General features: G+C 38.3%; 1 protein-coding gene across 9 annotated transcripts in view; it reads right to left on the bottom strand.

The window, feature by feature from the left end:
- Atp11b (ATPase phospholipid transporting 11B (putative)) overlaps positions 1-21,273 on the bottom strand; it is a 98,781-nt gene that overhangs the window by 32,461 nt on the left and 45,047 nt on the right. For all 9 annotated transcript variants that reach the window (XR_009056271.1, XR_009056273.1, XR_009056272.1 and 6 more), the window contains exons 11-19: positions 16,218-16,368; positions 15,111-15,308; positions 11,155-11,397; positions 10,462-10,637; positions 10,038-10,106; positions 7,544-7,617; positions 7,252-7,355; positions 5,328-5,509; positions 3,935-4,138 (exon numbers count right to left, since the gene is read on the bottom strand). Coding sequence is in view for 6 of the 9 variants with exons in the window: in XM_057756767.1 (XP_057612750.1) it covers positions 3,935-4,138; positions 5,328-5,509; positions 7,252-7,355; positions 7,544-7,617; positions 10,038-10,106; positions 10,462-10,637; positions 11,155-11,397; positions 15,111-15,308; positions 16,218-16,368 (1,401 nt within the window). In the remaining 3 variants the exon portion in view is untranslated. The remainder of the gene's footprint in view (positions 1-3,934; positions 4,139-5,327; positions 5,510-7,251; positions 7,356-7,543; positions 7,618-10,037; positions 10,107-10,461; positions 10,638-11,154; positions 11,398-15,110; positions 15,309-16,217; positions 16,369-21,273) is intronic.

Raw genomic sequence — 21,273 nt, 5'->3', positions numbered from 1 at the left:
CATCAACCCAAATAGCCTTATTCTTCTATATGGCACCTTGGTCACGATGCTTCATCACAGCAATGGAAAAGTAAATAGGAGAATGGGCTGTTGGTATGAAGAACATGACTATGTTGGATTTTTGTTTGTTTATTTTTGAAGGACTGTGAAAGACTTTGGAACTCGGGACTAGAAAAGCAGTTCAATGCTCTAATCAGAGCTCAGAAGGCCTTCCTAGTAGGAGCCTGGAAGATGGTTCTGCTGAAAGCAAAGCAGACTAAGGGTTGAATCAAGAGGCTTCAGATAGAAGCAAGGACTTTAACAGCAACTTGGCTAGAGGATATACCTGTGTTATTTTGGCAAAGAAACTGGCTGCCTTCTGTCTGTGTCCTTAGAAAATATCTATGAATAAATTAAAAAGTAATGGACTAATTTCTAAGGTGGGGGAAATGTCAAGACTGAATAGCATTGAGTCTGTAGTATGGTTATTAATGATAATACATCTATAGATCAACAATGAAAAAGAGTCAAGGGGGGGCAGAAAGGAACACAAGATGTAGAGTTTGGAGAAAACCACTAGGAAGCTTAATGTTACAACAAAGACATTTAATGGAAAAGAGGCTACAGTTATTAAGGAGATTATTGTCATTAAGGAGAGGCGTGCTATGCACCAAAATAAAAAGAAGGGTGCCCTCAGGGTGAGAACCCACCCAGATAAGCTTCAAACCTATAAAAGATGCTTGAAGTACTTTCTGGTACTAAGAAGAAACTGAATAAGCAGCTGCTCTGTGATTCAAGGGAGTCAGGATCCATCTCAAAATGGCTATGGAAGTTAGCTTTGTAGTGCATGTTATGAAAATGCTGGCAGTGGATGGAGCTGGTCTCTTAAAAAGGGACAGGGTACTGACAGGGAAGGTCAGCATAATCATAACACATGCAGTGTTAACTTTAACACAATGCATTCAAGAGTGAAGGAATTATAGATTCTTTCTCCATGGTTTCTGAGAGGTCCTAGGGCCAGACAAAATGTGGCCTTACTTGCAAGAAGGCCCTGAGAGGACAAGAGAATATGAGACTTCACTGCATGAAGCTGTGGAAACAAAACCAACATTGCATAGGAGACCCCCATATGTTGGAGGTACCAGAGACATAGGGTATCTGCCAAGGAGAGATGTCTAGAAGGAACAGAAGCAACCTCAGAGAGAGATTTATGTTGTATGTAGCAAAGCTGGAAGGGTAGAGCCATCTAAGTGCTTTGAGATCAGAAGAGTGCTACAGGATTAGGAGCTTGCCCTGCTGTGTTTCAGTCTTGATTTGATACAGTATTTCCTCGCTATGCCCCATTCTTCCCGTTGGAATGTAAACGTATATTCTGTGCCACATGCTAGAAGTATGTAATTTGCTTTTTGAGTTTTATAGGGGCTTACAATTAAAAAGTTTACCTTGAGTTTCAGAAGAGACTGGACTTGTAAAGGGTTAAGACTACGAAAGACTATAGGGACTTTTTGAAGTGGGACTAAATGTATTTTGCATTGTTTATATGGGGATCAGGGAGTAGAATGTGGTAGTTTAAATACAAAATGTCCCCCAAAGGCTTGGGGATTTACGAACTGGGTCCCCAGATAGTGGCCCTATTTGGGGAGGTTTAGGAGGTGCAGGCTTGCTCTATGAAGTACGTCATTGGAGACAAATTAGAGAGGTTAATGATGTGCACCATTCCTTGTTTTCTCCTCCTTCATGCCTGCAACAAAGGCTAGGAGTACTTAGCTTCCTGCCTCGGCTGACATGCTGTCCCCACCATTATGGATTCAGCCTGTGACGCTGTAATACCAAAATATTGTAAGCCAAAATATCACCCCTCTCTCTCCGTCAAATACAGAAAGAAAGAAAGAAAGAAAGAAAGAAAGAAAGAAAGAAAGAAAGAAAGAAAGAAAGAAAGAAGAGAAAAAGAAATTTTATTTGAGAAAACCATCCTGGTATTGTCCTGAAAATTTTCACCCTGTTAGCTAGCTTTCATCGTGCTAGAAGGTACCCTGTAGGCCAGTACAGGAGAAAAGCCTTTAGTAGTATTGCCCACCTGTATGCTATAATACTGACATACCAGGGAAGACGTGCCCCTGTTAACATGACAGTTATGGGGTAACAAACCACTTTTTTTTTTTTTTTGGTTTTTTGAGACAGGGTTTCTCTTTAGCTTTGGTGCCCGTCCCGGAACTAGCTCTTGTAGACCAGGCTGGCTTCGAACTCGCAGAGATCTGCCTGCCTCTGCCTCCCGAGTGCTGGGATTAAAGGCGTGCGCCACCACCACCCGAACCAACCACTTTTGGATTAGAGTTGAAGTCTTCTCCACAAGAGGGAATTCATGCCTTGTACTGTGAACCTGGTCAAAAGTTCTCCACTTGAGTGGGGATGGTGGGATTGACACAGATATCAGTGAGCACTCAGTGGTCACCTCTTCTCAGCACTATGGCCACTATGAGTTATGAGTGTCTGCATTAACTAACTTCTGACCACTGCAGAGAGAAGTTTCTATTTTCAAGGTTGAATGTAGTGTTAATCTGAGGGTGTAAACACATATTTAGAAGGCAGTTTGACCTCCCTAGCTGAGGACATTTGGCCCATCTATATACCACTGTTAAGAGTAAGGCTGATCCAAGGCTCTCTCAGGGCCCTGTTAAAAGGACAAAGGGAGGGCTGGAAAGATGGCTCAGCGGTTAAGAGAACCGCCTGCTCTTCCAAAGGTCCTGAGTTCAATTCCCAGCAACCACATGGTGGCTCACAACCATCTGTAATGAGATCTGTGCCCTCTTCTGGCTTGCAGGCAGAGTACTGAGAATACTGTATACATAATAAATAAATAAATCTTTAAAAAAAAAAAAAGGACAAAGGGAGCCATAGTTCTGTGTCCTTGCACAGGGGCAGCCTTGGCAAGGTCCAGGCTGTGGCCAGGACCTTGCATGAGTTAAGGTTTTGTTCCTGGAAACTTGACTCCCTCCCCATAACCTGCAAGAGACTGGAGAGTTACCAATTCCAAGGTCGCTTGTGCTCAATCTGTGACACACTTGAGAAATCCTGTGTTCATTCCTTTTATGCAAGTTTTCTGCTGACACTGCCCCAGCCTCCCCAACTCTCCTTCCCCCATGCCCACAAACTGTATAGGAGAGGCTGCACTTCTTAATAAACTTGCTTGGCATCAGACACAGCTTGTGAGAGACTTGACCTCAGCTTTCCTGTCTTCTCATCTCCTGGTCATCCCATTCGGAACCATTGCTGAAGAACAACCTGCTGGTCCAAGTCATATTGCTCCTACATTGATAGAGGACTTATTTCCCATGCAAGTACACTACATGTTCATTCATGTTCATTGCTGCTCTATTCACAATAGCCAGGACATGGAAACAGCTTATATACCCATCAACTGATGAAAGATAATGAAAATGAGGTAACTATTTACAATGGAATCTTATTCATCTTTAAGAAAAATTAAATTTTTCTCTATTGAGAATTCTCTTAAGATCTGTAACCCATTTTAAAATTGTATTGTTTGTTTGATATCTGGTTTCTTGAGTTATATATTTTGGATATTAGTTTCTATTGGTTGTGAAGTTGGTAAAAAAAAAAATCTTTTCTCATTCTGTAAGGTGTCACTTTATCCAGTTAATGGTGTCCTTTGCCTTACAGAAGCTTTTCAATATTAATTGTTGCTCTTAGTGCCTGTGCTACCAGTGTTCTGTTCAAAGAGTTGTCTCCTGTGGCAATGCATTCAAGTCTTCCCCACTTTCTCTTCTAACAGGTTCAGTTTATCTAACTTATGTTAAGGTCTCTAATCCATACACACAAAATCAAAATTTAAAAGTGTTTTTAAATTACAAATTAAATTAAAAAATCTTTTAGCTATGGGCCGATGAAAGCAAGAAGTGGCAAGCTGGCCTGCAGACACTGCCTGCTATCTTACCTCCTGGCAAGCTGCCTCAACTGTTCAGCACATCCACTGTCTGACTTCTGGTTGATAAGTTCGAGGATATTCATAGCTCTATGAAAATGTCCGCATGATAAGCTCACACTAACAGCTGTTTCATGTTTGTCTCCTGTAAGCACCCATACTTTGATACCAGCCATTCTCAATGCTTCAATAGTTTCTCGAACTTTATCTTGAAGTCTAAAAAAAAAAAAAAAGGTAGAGAAAAATACTCCTATAGCCTATGTTAAGTATAAGCTACACAGTACAGATAAAGCATACTCTTTATAGGAATGTTACAGTATATCAACATGACTCAGATTTTCTTTCATTATTCGGGAAACAAGAATAAACTACTAGCAGCATCTAGTTAGAAGAAAACCAATGAGTTAACATAGTCATCATAAACCCCTCTTACCGGCAAGTGGTATTGGGAGGAGCCTGAATTGAGGCCTGGGGCATGCTAGGCAGGAAACGCGCCACTAGTAAGTCTAAAATTTCAAGCAGAGATTTCCTCTCACCCCACCCAGTAACAGAAGCAGTTAAGGAGAGGTAAGTATGCAGCATACAAGGAAGTCTAGGCATGACATCCTGAATTCAGGGCTTCTGCTTTTAGATGAGTCTTCTACAGTTTTCCGTTTAAACATCATACTCTAAAATCCCCATTTAAAATATTAATACCTTTGTAGATACAGGGGACAGAAGAAAATAACAGGTTTAATTTATAAAAATCCATTTGACTCAAAATTAAATTTAAGAAGCTAAAACTGATACGATGCTGGGTTAAAAAAAGCAAACAAGTTGCAAGGCATTTATATGCTAATAGAGGAGAAAAATGTTTAAACAATTTAATATAGCATCAAAAAGTCGGCAATAAACAGAATGTTCATAAAGAAGAACATTTTCAATCATCTTAGCTGGCTGTCAGAAAAGGCCTTCCTGGATGAGGGCTTGTTATGAGTACCTTATTCACAAATACCCTGGGAAAGAAGAATCATCCAGGCAGAAGGCAAAGCCTTGCCAAGGAACAAAGGCATGAACACAACAATTTCAGTTCGAGGTATTCAGGAGCACAACAGTCAATGTGTCATTACTGAAACATAGAGCAGATTGGGCAGTAGTGGGTGAGGATGGAGAGACATGTGAATGTTTGATGATGGCATGGCACACTGACAAAGGAATAGTAAAACGGAAGAATAATACAAGCGTTCCCTGTATCTATTTCAAAGATCTAATGATGGAATAAAACAGCATTATTCTGGGTAGAAAAATGAAAGCTTTAGTTTTCTACTTTGTTACAGAATGGTAATTAACAGTATTTATTTTACTATATTAGAAGCATTTGACAAAATCTTAAAAAATGCTACTGCCTACTTCTTCTGATACTTGCCTGTCTTCCACTGCTGTAGCTCCTAGCAGAATCAGGTCTTTCTCAATGTGCTGGAAGGCATCAGCCAGCTTCTCTTCCCGTCGCTGCAAGGCAGTCCTGGCCTCAAACAGGCGCCTATCTATATCATCATACTCTTTAGCGGTAAACTGTCTATAAGCTATACATAGTGTCCGCAGTCCTTTCTAAAAGAAAAGAAGACAGGCACACACTTCTAAGAGCCAGATTCACAACCCGACTTTAAAAACTGTCATTTTATCTTCACCTATGAACTGGAACTACACAAACTTAGGAATCTGTATTTGACTACGTGAAGTCTGTACTGACTACTTGATTACATGGGCCTCAAATTTTCTTAATCTCTGAAAATTAGTGCCTGAATCTAAATACTTCTCACTATTTATTTTCCTTAGAAAGGCCGAAAATAAATGTTCTAGCAATAAACTTGAAAACAGCGGATTTAAAAATACCATGACTATGTTTAGCAAATTTCTAAATAGTACCATTTCCTGATTTGTAAATAACTCTCATAATTAACATTTAAGGCTCCATCAGATACTAACATGTACTTATTAATTCCCTCTACAGTAAGTATATGTGGATACGTCTCTAGATAGTAAAGTCTTTGCTGCTAGATATTACAGTGGATAGGTCACAGGCAACTGCAAAACAGCAACAGCAGTAGATGAGGAGAGAGTGGTAAGTATGCAGCAGACACACAAGTCCAGGCATGAGACATCCTGAAGTTTTGCTTTTGGATGAGTCTCCTATAGGTTTTCCTTGTTAAATTAGAGTCATATTACATAAAATTAATTCTTTTAAATAGTGCCATGTAGTGTTTTTAGTATACTTACAAAACTGTATAATCATTACCACTACCAGAATTTTCACCCCCAACAGACTCCCTATTTCTTCTCTTCCCTTTGTCCAGTAGCCTTTGACAACCACTCACCTGTCATAATCTGCCTATCCTGGATGTGTATATAAATATAGCGTGTGGTCTCTCGTGGCTGGCTTCTCTAAGCAATCTTTTCAATGTTCATCCATGTTGCAGCATATATCAGACATCAGCACTTCCATTTCTCTTAATGACTAAATAACATTCCATTACAGGCTCTATCATATTTTATCCACTCATCAATTGGGCAGCTAGGCTTTTCCAAGCTTGGGCTATGAGCATCCATTCATTAGATCATGTGTGGATCTTTTTCCTTCTCTTTGGTGTACACCAGGTATATAACTAGGTCAGATTTTAACTTCATTTTTATCTTTTGAAAAGTTGCCAAATTGTTCAAAGGCTAATGATTTATACCATGTGTACAATCTCTAGTTTCTCCACACCCCTGGAATAACCCCTATTCCTTTAGTAGGTCCCTTTCTGTCATTCTAGTATGTCCTCAACCACTGAGCCATACCCTCACTTTTTTTTTTCTTTAAAAGTCAGGATCTAATGATGTTGTCCCAATTGCTCTTGAATTTCTGGGCTCAAGCTTTTGTCTGGTTTCTGACTTCATACCACTGGCCCAGGATAAACTGTGGGCAAGGGGAAGGGAAGGAGAGGGAAGACAATGATGGGGAAAGGAAAAGAGAAAGAATAGAGACAAGCCATTCTAGAGATGAAACTCAAGGATTTGTGCCTCACTCCAGGCGCCAAATACTCAATTTTTAAGGATATAGTTTGAGTGGTACACACAACCAGAAGTTCCTACAACATCAGGTTAGAAGAGAGTTACATGTTACCACATTAAAAATCAGTTTTTACAACAAGAATAAAGAGCCAACATTTAATGCAAAAGAACTAAGAACTACAGAATTTCCAGAACATGGATGATCTATTAAAGAGACAAAACCTCAACCATTTCACAAATATATTTTTGAAGTCTGTTTTTAATTTTTTTATGCTTAAATAACAGCTATCTCTACTTACCAAAGCAAATTCATCTACATGAATTCTGGTTTTTGCTATTTCTCCACCTATACATTTAGGGAGAATTGAAGATTCTGCTCCTTTAGCAAATAAAAGTTTCTCACCTGAAAGAAAAAAAAAATAAAAAATTTCCAGGAGAGAAATTCTATAGTGATATGTAAGCAATCACTGTTGTAAGTTGACAACAGGCTCCCTCATAAACATGTCTTCAGAATGGGCCTTACTTTTTATTCTTTGGTAATCAAGTTCTATATTAGGTAAACAAATATTCATAAAAGCTTAGATTGGTTACCTGAAGGTGCTTGAACAATTACACTCATTCTCCTACGATCTGAATCAAATTCCAGAATATGAAGCAATTTGTACCTAAAAATTAAGAAAGATAATCCTTAATTTTTAGAGTAATAATGTGACCATTTGGAAAGAATAAAAGATAAAATACAAGTTTAAAGTAAGAAACTAGAACTGCATTTTCATGAGGATAGGCTCTACATAGTCAATAATAGTATGAGACATGAGGGAGATGACATCATGTACTCAACAACTAACATCTACTGCAGACTTTGGGTCTGTAATTAAATCCCACAGAAGCCAAGATGAAGACTACTAGAGAGATTAATATTCAAGAAGCTGCTGTGCAGTAGAGAAGAACTGGGACCCACATCTGCCCAGGTGACTGACTCGTCATCATTTCCTGTCCTAACACATCTCACCAGGTCTCCCTTTATGCAGTCTTTCAAGTCTGTCAGCAATGATTCTGAACTTGGGCAGGTGTGAGGGTTGAGGTCAGGCAGCAAATGCCTCTTTAGAGAACTGAGGGAAAACTTCCGAGGATAACTCAAGTGGGGCTTGACAACTTTTCCAGGAGAGAATTCTATCACGATATGTAAGCACTCAAAGTTCTACGTTGACAATGGGTTCCCTCATGAAAGCAGCTTCAGAATGGGCCTGACTTTTTTAGTGTGAAAAAGCAGAGCAAGGACTGAGGTACACAAGCAACGGGCATGGGCTAACTTATCAGAGTAGAAAGAGGATGAGTAGACTGGTGTCCTGAATGCTTGAGCGTAAGTTCATAGGCAGCACAAGGGAACGTGTGCTAGGGTGCAGCTTTATGGCACAGCATTTGCTTAACATTCCTGAGACACTGGTTTTGATCCCCAGTACTACAAAATAGGGATAAAAAAAAGCTTTCCTCGTCCAATGACCTATGGAATCTCAACCTCAAAGAGTGTTTAAATATATAAGCAAATTCAGTAAACAGTAAACTAAAGTACAGTATACAGTTGTAATTGTGATGAGATATAATAATGCCATTACTCTAGAGAAGTGGTTAGCAAGTGTTTTAGTAGAGAAACAGATAACTTTAGACTTTACAGGCCATATATATATCTCTGCTGTATATTAGGACTTATTCTTGCATGCAAGGCAAACTATATCCCCAGCCTTTCTTTTCCTTTCTCAATTTTGAGATAGGGTTTTGGCAGATTTCCTGGGCTAATCTCACTCTGTGGCCTATGCAGGTCTTTAACTTGTGACCATCTGGCTATAGCCTCCATTCTACCAGAGTCATTTTACTCTTTCTCCTTCTTTCCCTTATTGGAAGACACAAATTTCTGTCTTTCCCAGTTCCGCAGCCATTCAGTCCCAACAAAACACACAGAGGCTTATATTAATTATAAACTGTATGGCCTATTAGCTCAGGTTTATTATTTTTTTCCTTTTTTTTGGTTTTTTTTTTTTTTTTTTGGGTAGAACCTAGCATTTTATTTAGATCTTCATTAACTGTTGGAACTGAGAAGCAGACATATGTAATAAACTTCCAAAAATAGATCCTGCAAGGCACTTTCTTGCTTAGGGCAAGCAGTCACATGGAATAAGCCACCTTTCAAACAGCACCAAATCAAAATCTCTCCACTTTTCAGCTGTCTTTGGAGGACGTACGTAATAAGGTTTTATTTAGTAAACCAATCCTATGCATGGTTTCAGCACTAGCCAAACCTCACCAACTTCTAGTCTAGAAAAACAGGCACTTGGCACCCTTGTGATGTCATACAGAGAAGTCACAGGGCAGTACCTGAGGGTCTGTAGGTTGCACACTTTGGTACCAGGTAACTTTTTTTTTTCTTTATAAGAAAGACAGTACTCCACTGCACAATAGCTCCTCCCAGGGTTTTAACTTTGTTTTATTGTCAAAACCTTTTTGTTTGTTTTGAGACAGGGTTTCTCTGTAGCTTTGGAGCCTGTCCTGGAACTAGCTCTTGTAGACCAGGCTGGCCTCGAACTCACAGAGATCCACCTGCCTCTGCCTCCTGAGTGCTGGGATTAAAGGCTGCACCACCTCTGTCTGGCTCAGGCTTATTATTAACTAGCTCTTAGAACTTAAATTAACCCATAATTCTTATCTATGCTTAGCTATGTGGCTTGTTACCTTACTCAGTATGGCATTTTCATCTTGCTTTTACTGCCTCTGGATGGTAAAGTCTGCATCTGGGAAGAGTCCTTCCTCTTCCCAGAATTCTCCTTAGTCTTGTTATCCCTCTTATACTTTCTGCCTGGCTACTGACCCATCAGCATTTTATTAAACCAATACAAGTGAAAAATCTTTATAGGGTAAAAGGGCATTATCCCACATCCTTACTCTCTTTTTCTTTCTTAAACAACTCCAAATGTAATAGATCATAGGTTATCCAAAAACAGATTGGAGGACAAAACTGGTCTATAGGCCATAATTTGCTGATTCCTTTCCTATAGTTATTATGGACTACAACATATTTGAAAGAATTTACCTTTCCAGTCTTCCAAGTACTTTAACCTCCATACTTTCTTCAGAAATGCCTATAAATATGATACCAGCTCTAGGAACAAGAGGACCAAAGAAATTATAATACTTAAAGGAAAATATTTCATATTTTACATTATACCTTTATAATTTGGCTTGAATAACAGTACATGAATTGAAAGTTTAAGGAGTATTTATGGTACTGCCTTTGAATAATATGACACTATTCTTAAGAACATGACAGGTCAGACTATATCCAAAATAATGCAAAGTATTTTTACAAGTTTTTCAAGTAGAATTCATACTACTTTTTAAAAGATCATTTAAAAAAACCTTAAATTTACATTTGAGAACTTTATATGACATCTTTAATTTTCTAGCAATTATTTCAAGAGTATTCTTGGAGGATCAGAAAAATCAGGCTCGGTCACCTTGCTGCAGCTTCCACTAGAGCCTTTTCATCTGGTGAAGATGCATAGTACTCCAGCTGTGCAGGTGCTAGGTTGGACTGCCAGGGACCATCCCCAATGCCATCAGTTTGAACACTGCTGATCTGTACAGTATGGCAAAGACTGACGGCTTTAAAGAAGAGGTCATGTTCTTTCACCTGCAGAAACATAACATTCATGACCAAAGCACATTTCCAACACCATATAGGAAACGAGACATAAAACCGTGTGAGCTAAAACAAGAGTGCAAAGACCTGGAATGCCTGAGTAAGAGCTGCAAATTTTGCATTTCAATCTCATACTGTTTTAGGAGCCTTTGGTTAAGTGCATATTTTTAGACAGCCTACACAAACTGCAAGCTAGGGAGACGATGTCCTTGTGAAAAAGTAAGGTCTTAGGAAGAAAAAAATACATTTCTTCCCCTCATTTTACTTCTAGGTAGTAACAGCATTTACTAACTAGTGAGCTAAGGCATTGAAGATGCTCAATAATGATAAACTAAACTGGGCTGTAACTACGGACTCAGAATAGTGTTTTGTGGTGCTAAATCAAGACATCTATCTCAAATACATGCTTCTTGCTTCACTGATAGAAATTTCCCATGTCCACCCATTGAAGAGAATTCATTCATTCATTCATATAAAACCCGTAATTACTAATTTGAAAGTTGCTTACTAGTTCAGTTTCACTTTCAGGACTGGTTCTAAAAGAAGAACTGGTTGTGACATGTGTTGAGTTGTTGAGATGCGATAAACTACCAAGGTAAGATAAGCTTTCTTCTGCGGAGTCTGGGGTTGGTCCTTCAGGTACAAGTTTACCATTGACTTCTTGGTATTTCATGCCATTAATTGAACATTCTCGAAACTGCATTTCATTTTCTGTCAGTGTCCCAGTTTTATCTGTAAACACGTATTCCACCTAGAGAAAGAGAACAAGAGAAACCTTTGTGGTCATGGGTCAGTGTTGAACAAGAAAACTTTTTCCTGTTTTCTAAAGTCTAGTTTATTAACATCAATATACCAAAGCCAAGATTCTTACAATCTAAGAAGTTATTATTGACATAAAAAAATAAAAATATTTAAAATTTATACATATTTTTTGATATATGTTGATTTGCAGAGGTGACTGAGAATAAGGCTGAGAATTTCACATCTATCTCTCGGTTGAGCGACATTTAAAATAGCATGACTTGACACTTACACTGAAGTAAGGGTGGAAGGAATGCTTACTAACCTAGACAATGAACAGTGGCCAGGAGAGGTGGTGTAAAAACAGGAAAGAAAATAACAAAATGTCAGAGAAGAGAAGTAGTTTATAAAGGACAGAGGAAGTTAAAACTGAGGACGAGAAACAAATAGAGTGAAAAAGATAAATATTAAAAATGATGTGTTTCTATAAATGATGGTATAAATATTATATTGAAAATAATAGCTTAGGAATTTTCCAATCAGGTATTTTATTTTTGTATCAACTGATCACTTGATCCAGTTTAACCAGCCATAGTCTTAGAAAAAAAAGATGGGGATGGGTGTAAGTTTGAAGCCAAATAACCATTTAGAAAATGATTTTTATCAAATGGCTTCTGGTAGTAAGCTTGAACAATTTCTGATTTAAATATAACAATATGGAGCATGTACTTTGCAATCTAACCATGGGCGTATAGCTGCTTTAGAATGTTAAAATATTCTTGTACTTCACCATTTCTTTTGAAGATATTGTATTCTTTTTTCTTTTATTTTACTGCTTCAACTTTTTTTAAAAAATGTGAATAAAAGTGAGAGCTTCTTAAAATAATGAGGCTAGTATCTTTTGCCTATGTGTGCGTGTGTGTGTGTTTGTGTGTGTGTATGTGTGTGTCCACATGGGGATCAAACTAGGAGATTCGCAGGCAGCTGAAAATTTGCAGTTAATCTTCTTGTTTTTTTTTTTTTCCTGCAATACAAAAATAATTCATTACTTTCATGTGTGTCTACTATGTATAGTGCTAGGTTTTCTTATCCTAGAATTTCCCTATGTTTTATGCAGATACAGCACTGGGAAGCCTTACCCTTCCTGCGGGGTGGACAGGAGTAGAGGGGTGGTGGAAAGGGCGGAGTAGAAGGAGGGGAGGGAGTGGAAAAGGGAAAATCAATATAAAATGAGAAAATGTTGTATTAAAATGTAAAAAAAAAACTTAAAAAGTGAAATACAAAAAAAGGGATGTGTTTCAAAAGGAATGCAAGACAAATTATATTACTGCTCTTGGGGGCTGATTCAAGGAGATGAACTCTGAACAAGAAGGATACAACAGTGAAGTCTTGACAGCAAACTAGTGGTGAGGATTTGCTTACTATAATGATGGGAGAAAAGTCTTTTAAAAAGAGAAACAGTGAAGCTGGAGAGAAGAACAATTGCTGCTCTGACAAGAAGAGTGACACCCACGCGTGACAGCAACCCCAGCATTGAGGGAAGCAGGGAAAATCGGTAGGGCTTGCTGACTGCCAACCAGCTGGAAATCCAAGCTCTAGGAATGGGAAAAGGCTTAACTCAAAAGGAACAAAGTGGAGATTGATAGGGGAGGACCCTCTCTAGCCTCCATATGTACACACAGAGAAATGCACCCCCAATCTCTCTCTCTCTCTCTCTCTCTCTCTCTCTCTCTCTCTCTCTCTCTCTCTCGCACACACACACATACACATATACAAACATATTCAAAACAAAAATAAAAATACAAATAAAAAGTAAAAAGAGGCAGCCATCACAAGAAAACAAAAGCAAAGCAAACTACAAACCATTATTTCTCATGAATATATATGCACATACATTTTCAGAATGTACAAAAAGGATTATATATCATAAATATATGAGACATCTCAGAAATCCAATTATTAACTTGATGTGTACAAATTATCAGATTGACCATCTCAACAGATACAGAAAAATCACTTGATAAAAATCCAATACTTTTTATGATAAAAACACTTAACATACTATGATAAAAGTGTCTTCAAAACTTAGTAATATCATACTGAGTGATTTCTTCCTATCAGCAGAGATATAAGACAAGGCAGTCTGTTCTCATATGTTTTATTCAACATTGTACTAAAATTTCTAGTCAGGAAAAAGAAGTGAGTTATCTGATTGGGGAAAAAGAGACAAAGTTATCTCCATTTGCATATCAAATAAACTTACATATACATCATCCAAGGGAATTTACTTTTAAAAAAATCTATTAGCACTAATAAATAAGTTTAATGAGATTCCAGGATAAAAGATCAATGTGCAAAATCAAAGAATTAAAATGAGAAAATTGTTTTAACCAAGAAATAAAGAGTAATAAGAAACTGTACTTTAATGTCTACACTGTTGGGGACAATAAAGGTAACTACAATATTTGAGACACAGGAAATGTCTACTACATAAAATAATTTATTGCACATAGGCCACTATCAGTCTACATATATAATTTTAGCTACAGGAAAGGCTGAGACAGGAAAGTCATTTGGCTCAGGTTTGTTTGTTAGTTTTGAGAAAGGGTCTCACTATGTAACTCTGGCTGTCCTGGAACTCATTATGGAGAACAGGCTGCCCTCGAACTCACAGAGATCCTCCTGCCTCTGCCTTCCAGGTAGTGTCAGATGAGCTCAGAAGTTTAAACATAGATTGGGCATCAAGAAGTGGGGCCCCATCTCAAAAAGAAAACAAAAAAGGCAAACCCAAATTATACATGGGGACAGGGCAGGTAGATCCTAGATTAACTGACACCTTTGAATACAGAGAGAGAAAAAATATATTTATGAAGACTTGTTTGAAGTATACAAAACTAAGCAAGGAAAGAATCAGCAATTAACTCCAGAGGAAATAAAATACATAAAGAAAACATAATTATAGTACTACAAAGAAAAACTAGGAAGAAAGGGGTTTGGAAACAATATTATGAATCATAATGTAAATATTTATTAGATGTCAAATTGTAACAACACCAGAGTATGCAAAGTGGGCAAGGTTTTGGATATGTGTACAAAATGGTAAAGTAATAGTTTCCCCATGTTGTCCCTCCCCCTTAAAAGATTTATTTATTTATTTATTTGTTCCCCTGTGCAACTGTCCTGGCACTCGCTCTGTAGACCAGGCTGGTCTCAAACTCACAGAGATCCGCCTGCCTCTGCCTCCCGAGTGCTGGGATTAAAGATGTGCACCACAACTGCCTGGCAACTTAATTTTTTGCATATGCATGAGAGTGTGTGTGGGGGTAGTGCACACGACTGCAGGTGCTTGTAGAGGTCAAGGGCATTGCATCTCCTAGAGCTGGAGTTAGCGGTATAGGTGTGAATCTGAACTCACACCCAATGTGAGTGCTAGGAGCTGAACTTCCCTAAAACTGTGTGCTCTTGACAGCTAAATCATCTCTCTAGTCCCAGCGATAGCTTTATATTCTATAATTGATGCCTAAAAATTTTAAATCATGATAAAATATCATAGAAACATACTGGTAAATAGTGGAAGAAAGACGCTAGGACATACAGTGGGAATAGGAATTAGCTGAAGGAAAGTAAAAGGTGTTTCGGCCTAAGTTTTACAGTATTTTCTATTAGATCAGTATCTTTACATATAATTTTCTGAGAAAAACAAAATATCAGGATCATCTTCACCTGTCCAAGCTCTTCATTCAGGTCAGAAGTATTGACTTGAGCTTTCTGATCTGACTCTTCATGGTATAGATCAAGATCCCAGCCAATAAAAAACGATCCAAGAAATTTCTGCATCTCAACAGTCACATACAAAGAAATTGGAATGATGAAATTGTAGAGTACCAAAAAAGCAAGGAAATCAGAAATAAATCTCAGAATCTAGAAAAAGGAGAAATGATTATTAGATAACATACATGAGAATTATCAGAAGGTTCTTATCTAAGTAAACTATCAACTATTATTCTGAGGTAAACTAATATGAAATTCCTTGACTAAGTTCTTTTAATATTGCATTTCCTCTGTTTACTTATATTACTGGTTAAGGTAAAGGTTAAATTTCCACAGCACAATTTGTTCCATTCTGGAAGTTACCTGGCATGATGAAAACACCAAATTATCACTATACTCTGTGCAGTGCGCTAGCCATCCTACCATGACTATTCAAAGATCTTAGGTGACTAAAATGTGAGTGTAACCTAGACATATGGGGACATAATTCCTCAGGAGAATTGTTAAAAAATAGAAACTGAAGAGCACATACTACACAGACAATAGCACAGCAGAGCTGCCTTTCAATATGTCCTTTGTGGAATGTACATGGTACTATTAACAGGGTCCTATACTGATCTGCTTTGTTGTCTCCTGGATCAAGATGTTTTCTAATATGTACATATTAATTTAAATGGAAATTTAAAGAATGATTATCTACCAAAATTGCAGGTTAAATTCTCTTGGCACATCAAGACTGTTATGACTTTTTCAATTATTCAAACATGAATGAAAACAAATATATTCTTTAATTCATTTATATGGTACAATAAATGATTTCTAAAGCCCTGAATTTATAATACTGAAGTGGAATGCACATATAAACTTTTGTGATTTAATTATTCAAGCGATGCTACTAGAACACACAAAAAGTTTAGGCCTTAAACTAGGGAAAGTACAACACTGCTAAAATGCTGATTGATCTTCTGCAAAAGCATCCTGTCAATACCAATGCTGTGATGAGATCACTGTGGTCCTTCTCATCAAAGCATCAATTGTCCCCAAAGAGTTTCATAATACCTTACTACTGTTTCTTTGATGTTCTGTTTTTTGGTTATACCAAGGTTCATCCCATTTTTCTTCTGCTTGCCAGGTATATTTCAAGATAGTACTGATGATGGCCTCAGAAATAAGGATTATCAGATAAATTATTAAAAATGTGTTCATTGATCTAAAGTAAGAAAAAGAATAAAAACATATCAATATATCTTATGTTCATATGTTTACAAATTAATATTTGTATTAAATATATAAGATTTTATTATAGCTGTTTTAAAGGACAGCCTTTATTTTTTTGTAATGACCATTAAATAAAACATAATTACCAGAAAAATCCAGTTGTAAAGTCTATAAATCATAACAGCAAAGCAAGATATATCCAAAAGTACCATGGTGATACTTCTATCTTGGGGGTTACCAGCAAGTATCTAATTGGACGTTAGGCCTGCTCAGCAGGAGGGAATTCATATCTGGTACTGTAAACATTGCCATCTGTAGCTAGTGAGGTCATGAACCCTAGAGAAGAACTACTACTATCATTTTCGTAAGCCAGTGTAATTTCCAGCTTCATTCTAAATACCTATCCTTACATGCAAAGATAAGTGTAGTTCTCACCTCTCATTAAAGAAGCTTCCTTTGGCAGCAGAAGTCTACAACTGATCAAATGCTAAGAACAACTGACCATGAGATAGCCAACTCCAAGTGGTACACCTACAACTCCTACATCTAAAGCTCAAGGAACATTGCAGAAGGTAGAAAATAATTTAAGAGCCAGAGGACCAGGACACCTGCTGTGAGATGGTGTTAGGTAACAGTTTACTTTGAGACTGAAATAGTCCATACTGCAAGGAAGCTCCTTAGGCAGGAAAGTAAACAACTCAGAAGACTTGGGAAAGTCCTTGAATCTGCCCAGACTCACTAGGCCTCTCCCTGCCAGAGTAAGCACTAAATGCTGACTGACAGCCCTTCTCAGAAGAGTAGAGCTGAGCTACAAAGAAGACTCTCAGATTAGACCAGCTGCCTACAAGTTTAGATCAAACGAGTCACTTGGAAAGAGCACTTTTCAACCCGGTGAGCCCTCTGCATGCTATGCAGTGTGCTTCAGGTTTCCAGGTGTGAGCTGTCACCTATGCTGGGAAAGGCTTTGGTGATGCAGCTTTCTTTGAGTCTTTTCTGCTCCTATAAGTAACCCCAATAAAACTCATTGGTTCACCAAGTTGGATTTTGCTGTTTTTTGTACTTTGGTCTGTTGTGGTTTCCCTATCTGGGATGAGTAGACATGTGTGCTATATTTTCCCAGGAAAAGTTTTGTCACACAAAAGATGGTGCCTTCTATGTATGACAGGGACCTACATCTATGAAATCTTAACAATATGGTCGCCTAAGCAAGATCTGAACAATGACAACACCAGTTGATATTCCAATATGGATGGGGAAACCTCACAAGGTCCCTCTCCTAGACAAAGAGCTATAAACAATTAATTATTGCCTGTGAAAAGAGGAAGAATCAGTCTTCTCTGGAGATGTGCCCCATTATATGCTATCCAATCTGAAGTAGTCAGCCCTAAACAGTAAGTTTTCTTAGCAAGTTGTATAAAAAAGACATTAAAATGTCTTTTAGGGACATTATCTCAGGTCAAACTGGGATTCTTGGCTTTGACACTAAAAATAATTCAGGACTAGCCAGTATAAAAGTAGAACTGGAGATTTTATTAAAGATATTTATTAAAGACTTTACTAAAGTTAGACTTTAAACACAAGGGTGAAGACAAGAGTGTCCAGAAAGAAAGTCTTAGTATTATCTAATTTTCACTGTATATTAGTTTTAATTTCCAGTTGAACTAGAAAGTCTAAAGGAGGAAGAATTGTATCTCAAAAAACCTAACACATAACAGATGCACACTTTATATATATATTTCTAGACTGAGTTTTCTCAAGCAGAAATCTGTTAATAGTTTCAAAAGAGTCTTATGGTTCACAAGTGAGACTTTGGAAGAGAAACAACTATAATACTAATACCATGGTGAATTTTAATAAATAATAAAACCCTGGCAAATTCCCATTATGATAATATTAACTCACTAATACTCCCTCCTCTGTGTCTATTACTATAACAAGCTTTCTATGTCATATTTCATATATCAAATGGACTCTTTCAGGTTTTGGTCTAGTCTTGTATACAGGTGATGCTCACCTGTGCATTGCTACAAGGCTGAGTAGTACTGCTGAAGCATACAGATTCAACTTTAAATTTAAAGTGTTAAATTTAAAAACATAAATTTGTTATGAAGAAACATTTTATCACCAAAAACTTCAGAATACTACAGAGATTCACAATTATAGCATCTGATACATCTACAAACTGATCTCTACACATAAGGCTCAGGGAAAATTGAACAAGGGTAAGAAAGTTCTAAGAGCCATGGGACCAGGATGTCTGCTGCTAGATAGTCGCCCCAACACATGACAGGGAAAATGTGAACTCTCAACAATATGCTGCCTGAACAAGACTACATAAGAACATCAGCTGACATTCCAACATGGATGAGGAAAGTTCCACATTGTTCTGCTCCTAGGTGAAGAGTTAGAGCTGGCCAACGGTTGTTGGGAGGGGGAAAATTAGTTTCTTATAGAGATGGGCTCCCATATAGGTTATCCAATCCCAAATGGTCAGCCCCACACACATGTACATATGGGTGACACTAAATGAACTCAATAGGTAAATACATATATGTATAATTAAAGAAGATGCGTTCTCAATAATGAATCTTCATGTGCACCACATAGCTTCAACAACGGTCAACATGCTACCATTCTCAGTCCACTTACACTTTCTTCCACTCCAATTACCCATTTAATTTTTTTTGGTGGTTCTTTTATTTCATGAATAAATTTTTAAAGAACTTCTTGATTTAATGTTTGAAACTGTAGACTCACAGAAAGCTGTAAAATCAGTACAAAGAGTTTTATCAACTCTAAGTCTGTATTTTTTCCACCTCCATGACTTTGCAGAGAAGCTAGGTAATAAGGAGTACTCTAAGAGGGACACATGGATTGGTCTGGGAAAGGAAAATAGATGAGATCTCCTGGACAAACTGGGGGCAAGAGAGATGCAACTGTGAAGGAACAGGATGGTGTTGGGGGAGGGACGGAAAGGGAGTAATGAAAGAGATACCTTGATAGAGGGAGCCATTATGGACTTAGGGAGAAACTTGGCATTAGGGAAATTCCAAGGAATTCACAAGAATGACCCCATCTATGAGTCCTAGCAATAGTGGAGAGGGTACCTCATCTGACCTTCCCCTGTAATCAGATAGGTGACTACCCTAACTGTCACCATAGAACCTTCATCCAGTAGCTGATGGAAGTAGCTACAGAGATCCACAGTCAAGCACCAGGCCATGCTCTGGAGCCCAGTCGAAGAGAGGGAGGGGCGATTTTATTAGTGGGAGGGTGGTGGTCAAGATCATGATGGGGAAACCCACAGAGACAGCTGACCTAGCTTGTAGGAGCTCAGGGATTCTAGACCGACAGCTGGGAAGCCTGCATAGGACTGAACTAGGTTCTCTGCATGTGGACAACAGTTGTGTAGCCTGCTATGTTTGCGGGACCCCTGGCAGTGGGACCAGATCTATCCCTGGTGCATGAGCTGGCTTTTTTAAAGCCCTTCCATATGGTGGGATACCTTGCTCAGCCTTGATGCAGGAGGAAGGAGCTTGGTTCTGCCTCAACTGAATGTGCCAGGCTTTGTTGACTTCCATTGGGAGGCCTTACCCTTTCTGAGAAGTGGATGGGGTCTGGGTTAAGAGGAGGTAGGAGGAGAGAGGAGGAGGGGAAGGACATTTGGTATGTAAAATGAATAAATTTTTTTTTTTAAAAAAAGATAAAAAAGGAGTGAAGATAGGGATCAAACCCAGAGTCTTATGCTATGCAACATACTCTACCACTGAGCTACGTCCCCAATTCAATGGTGGCATCTTATTCAGCTGTAGCATATCAGAACCAGAGACATTACAGGGAATTAGATTTGATTAAGATTCACATTTACAAAACCTCATCTTACTGGTGTAAAAGTAATCCCACTTACAGATTAACTGCCATTATGAAGAATTGTTCCATCGTCACTTTTAAAAATGCATTCATCTAAGGACCAGCATGGCAGCACATGCCTTTAACTCCAGCACTTGAAGGCATAGGCAGGTGAATTTCTGTGAGTTCAAGATCAGCCTAGTCTGCAGAGTGAGTTCCAGGTTGTTGTAGAACATTACATTTTAAGGTATGTTACTTTTGTTTATGCTCTGGAACATTTGTTTAATGATGCAAAGATGAGCTTGATTTAAAAAAAATTTACCTGTGGACAGGAGGCTGCATCAGCAATTAGCTGACAGGAAGTGGTAGGGAGGAGCCAGGCGGAGAAGGGTTTTTAAGGAGGGTGAGGAGAAGCCTGAGAGGCTTTTGGAGAGACACAAGAAGGACAGAAGGTGAGCTACTTGCTGCTCAGCTTCTCTGAGGAACAGAATTCCACCTTAAACCTTGAATTTTCAGTTCTTTAGAGGAACAGAGATTTAGTTAAGTTCCCTTCATAGCTTTGAAAGAGTTGGTGCCTGAGCTCAGGAACAGAATTCCCTCAAGCTGAGGCCCTCTAGGCCTAACCACTGCTGATAACAACGGAGTTGCAGTTGCTGATTCAAACAGCCATGGATTAAAGGGCAGCAACAGGTCATACAGGGCTACATAGACAGATTCTGCCTCAAAAAAATAAACAAAATTTAGAATTTCTATTTTATTGTATGAGTGTTTTGCATGCATATTATGTATGTGCACCACATGTGCGACTGGGGCTTGTGGAGGTCAGAAGAGGTCAAATCCCCTCGAACTGGAGCTACATAGATGGTTGTGAGCCATAATGTGGGTGCCAGGAACCACACCCAAGTCCTCTGCAAGATCAACAAGGCTCTTAACCACTAAGTCAGCTCTCCGGCTTCCATCAGTCTTTATATTGACTCACCCCGTACCGAATCTGTCCCCTGGCAGCAATAATCTTTCACCCAACCGATACAGTTTTATAATTTTGAAA

Source organism: Chionomys nivalis, chromosome 24, assembly GCF_950005125.1.
Source record: "Chionomys nivalis chromosome 24, mChiNiv1.1, whole genome shotgun sequence".
In the NCBI taxonomy this organism is placed as follows: domain Eukaryota; kingdom Metazoa; phylum Chordata; class Mammalia; order Rodentia; family Cricetidae; genus Chionomys; species Chionomys nivalis.
Note: the sequence above shows the minus strand (reverse complement) of the source record. Positions and strands in the feature narration are given on the sequence as shown.